Source organism: Monopterus albus, unplaced genomic scaffold, assembly GCF_001952655.1.
Source record: "Monopterus albus unplaced genomic scaffold, M_albus_1.0 scaffold67.1, whole genome shotgun sequence".
Lineage (NCBI taxonomy): Eukaryota > Metazoa > Chordata > Actinopteri > Synbranchiformes > Synbranchidae > Monopterus > Monopterus albus.
The window spans coordinates 998,831-1,002,803 of NW_018127947.1; the positions used below are offsets into that span (position 1 = coordinate 998,831).

Genomic DNA, 3,973 nt, shown 5'->3' on the forward strand with positions numbered 1-3,973 from the left:
AAAAAATGAACTTAAATGATTTTAGCATATGGCTGCAATATAACAAAGAGTGAAAAATTTAAGGGGGTCTGAATACTTTCCGTACCCACTGGAAGTGTTTTGAAAGGATGATCATCTAATGCAGTGGTTTAACCTCTGTTATACTTTCGCTTGATAAGCCTCAGTAGCATTTTGTTTACTCATGGCTACAGCTAAAAGACAAGCATGTTGAGTCCCCAAATTATCACTGCATGAACATCAGTGTAGTTGCAAGCAGATATAAGTTTATTAATACATTTGGCAACAACTATCACTCTAACACTGGAAAATATTGCACATTAATAAACAGTTTAAATGTCCTTTACAGCTGCTTACAGCTATGTCTAAATTAAATGTTTCTAGGCTACTAAAAAATAATCTGTGGGAGGACTCAATTATGACTAAAACAAGAGGAAGTATGTAGCACGTTCTCCATTTTTAGCATGTTGGCATGCACTGAACAGGAAGCAGAACTGAAGCTGAGGGGACTGTTTTGAAGGTATTTAGTCATAAATCTGAATATTTGATCAATTGTGACCTGTTGATGGCGCTGGATGAAGTCATGGGATTGCCAGAGTTGTTACAGTTCATCCTGAAGAGAACGTGAATGTCTGAACCAAATATAATGGTAAGCCACTGAGTAGGAGGTGAGGCTTTTTCACACAAAGTCTTATAGTGGCACTAAAGTCAGGACATCATCTGTAGGAGTCTGCAGGACTAATCATCTGAGAATCGTGAACATGTGTACAAAGTGTAGCTGCTGAATCATTGTCTCCGCCTGAATCAGAGCGATGGGCCGGCCGTCGACAGGATGACACTAGCCTGACACACTGAGCATCTGCTGCCTAAAATGTGCTTCACTGTATTTGTGTGTATAATGAATTATCTCATATTTGTGTGCTTGTGGAGGTGGTGATTTTGTTGTTGACATTTTTAATGGATTTAAAAAGCAACAGCAGCTCCTCTGGGACCAGAGCGCAGGTTAAATCCCAGCCAGCAAACTCTGCACACAGCACATGTATGATGAAGATGAGTGGCCTCGGCCTGTGAAAGCAACAGTATGATAATTCATGTGACACGTGTTTTAGTAGTGAAAAAATATGTCCTCATGTTAATCTCTCATACAGTGTGTGATGGTGCTTTCAAATGCTCTGATTCAGTCAGTGAAACAGAGCTTCTGTTCTGGTGTTGCTTATTTTAATATTTGTTAAAGATTTGTTAAAGACACTGACTGTTCAGCTCCTTACTAAATATCCTCTCCTCCTTTAACTTTGCAGATATGCGATAGCCCTGTACAACCAACACGTCTGCCCTGTGCATAACTGGTACAGCACACACACACACACACAGGCTAATGTGGGTGATGCAGGGATTACCCCTGATATTGTTTCTAGTTTTTAGATTTTCACACAGCGAACTCACAAGTTAGCTTTTGTCATTTATCTGCTGTCAGACCAGCTTCTTAACGCGACATGTTAACCAGGCTAACATGGATCAGATCATAATTTGTGATCATAAGTTATTCTGACAAACATGAACAGACAACAGTTGACAAAAAGTTGTATTTTTAACTAAATTGTCACATAATATTGTTTCCTTATCTACATTAAAACAGGACACAATGTTTTAGATTCATTTAAACTGGAGGAAAGCTCGGTTTCTGGTTCTGAAATCATCAATTTCGCTCATATCACAGGGCAAGAACAGATGTAGTGTGAATGTCAGCGGCTCCTTTTTCACAAATCTCAAAAACTCATTTATTGATTATGAATAATTACTTGTACTCGTAGTCACACAGATGCCCAGTATGAAAACTGTGTGGAAGGAAAAAGACCAGCGATGTGTTGATGTAGCATCGACTGAGGAAATGGCCCTTCACGCCAGAGGAATCTTTCTCGATCCTGCATCAACTCTCCCCATTTCCTGGCAAATATGTTCGTCTTGTTTCAAGCACAGTGAAGAAGGAATGGAGAGATGAAGATAGGGAGTGGACATCAAGAAAATAAAGTGCTGCATGGACACATGTTGACTTGATGGGAGGATGTGTAAAGAACACATATGTGTGGGTGGGTGAAGGGAGTGAGATGTCAGGATTCAGCAAACTGAAGTTTCAGGAAAGATAAAAAATGCAAACAGATGGGATTCAATGGGAGATGGGTGAGTGGAATCCAAACCTGTGCCCAGGCCATAGTGAGATTTATCTCTGATATCGAGTGAATCCTGTGGTATGTGAAAACATCAACATGGATTGAAATCACCTCCCTGCTTCATTAATAAAAGTACCTTTCCAGCCGGTATCATTAAACCCAGCAGCTTGTTATGACTCGTAGCTGACCGTTGCTTTAACATGGGAGACTGTTTCAAAACTCAAAACCAGCTGACACCATTGTTCTTTCCATATCTACACTAAAACATAAATAAATCACACAAGGTACACACAGCAAAGTATTTCACTGTGTCACGTAAGAGTCTTTCATAGCAGCATTTTGGGTTAATTTTCTACTGTGATTTTCCAAATGTGAGATTTGATGCTCAGCCATTAACTGAGTTTACTTGCTTCAGTTGTCCTGCATTATGAGAAATTCATTATGAGCCATTAAGTTGGCTCTTAGTGACAAAAAATCCTGAAATGGGGATTAGACTTTGAATGTACCTACAGCAGTTTAAAGTGAAGATTCAGTGATTTACACCGGCCCACATTAGTTTTTGAATAATTGACAAATTTTTCTAAAACCTCTGTATTCATACACACAGTAACTGTCTACACACTGAAGAATGCATACGCATGTGTGTGTTTTCAGGCTTTACAATGAGTCATGTGCGGAGCAGCTGCCATTACAGACGGGTCCTGTCCTGTGCTGCACCCCAGACAACATCCCACTCATCAGGTTGGTGTTTAAATCCACGTTGCCCCCTGAAAGGTTTCCCTTAGTACTCTAGTGACCTTGCTGCTGCTATGTGTTTACTTGAGAAATTCCTGTTATATAATAATCACATTTGTCTTTTTCTTTGTTCTAAACAACAGTACATTGTTGAGATAGAGTCGACACAACTGGTGTGGTTTCTTGAAACCACAGAACTAAATCAACAACAGGACTGACTGAGGATCCTTTTTCTGCTCTAAAAATAGTGGTAATAATGATGTTGGCGATGCTGTTCAAACACTCCAGAGCACACGCTGTGCATGTGATGTGGCTATAACTATAACACCTTGCCTTCGCCAGTTGTTTTTCTATGCTCTACTATGTCTGGTTTTTATTAAACAAGAAATGCTTTATTTGTATTGTTTTATAATATAGCCAACAAAACATTGTGTACTGGTGGTGGGGAAGTAAACCCAAAAGGAGCTGTTGTGACCAAGAGTTTTCCTTGTGTCACCATATTTCAGCAGCCACCTACTTTGTGTGAATGAGCACGTGTCACTTTGTGGTGTCACCACTGCATTGTAACGTTAAATGATGAAACCGGTGCAGAAATGTGGCACTGAATTTACCATGAGAGGTGCTGGGAACTGTTCGTTGCTCTGTCTTTGGCGTCACAATAAAAGCTGTAACATCCTTCTTGTCTAGTTGAGCTGTTCATGGACAGATTGCAGTGATAGTTGGAGCTGCAGTGCAGAATGTGTGAGATAAGTCCACACGTGCCCGACAGAGTCTGTGGGGATCATGGACAACTTTTCCTTGACAGGAAGAGCTTTTGTTGTGTGTAGTGGATCCTTCACTGCTCCTTGAAATGTCATCACATTGAGCTGGAAAAAAAAAAGTTAATAAGAAATGGGGATTATGACGCTGTGGATGCAGGAATGTGGGAAAATGCTTGTTCCAGTCCTCATGTTTCAGTTACACAACATTTTTCATGCTGTTTTTGATCTGTAGATAAAGCTCTCTGGGTCATTCTTTCCTCCACCTCCCAGCAGGACGGCTGTTCTCCATTTATACATGTTTTATTCATTTCT

At 40.2% G+C, this 3,973-nt stretch overlaps 1 protein-coding gene across 3 annotated transcripts in view; it reads left to right on the top strand.

The window, feature by feature from the left end:
- LOC109962771 (transmembrane protein 150A-like) overlaps positions 1 to 3,973 on the top strand; it is a 40,252-nt gene that overhangs the window by 5,421 nt on the left and 30,858 nt on the right. For all 3 annotated transcript variants that reach the window (XM_020604769.1, XM_020604771.1, XM_020604770.1), the window contains exons 3-4: positions 1,296 to 1,343; positions 2,820 to 2,906. In XM_020604769.1, coding sequence (XP_020460425.1) covers positions 1,296 to 1,343; positions 2,820 to 2,906 — 135 coding nt within the window. The remainder of the gene's footprint in view (positions 1 to 1,295; positions 1,344 to 2,819; positions 2,907 to 3,973) is intronic.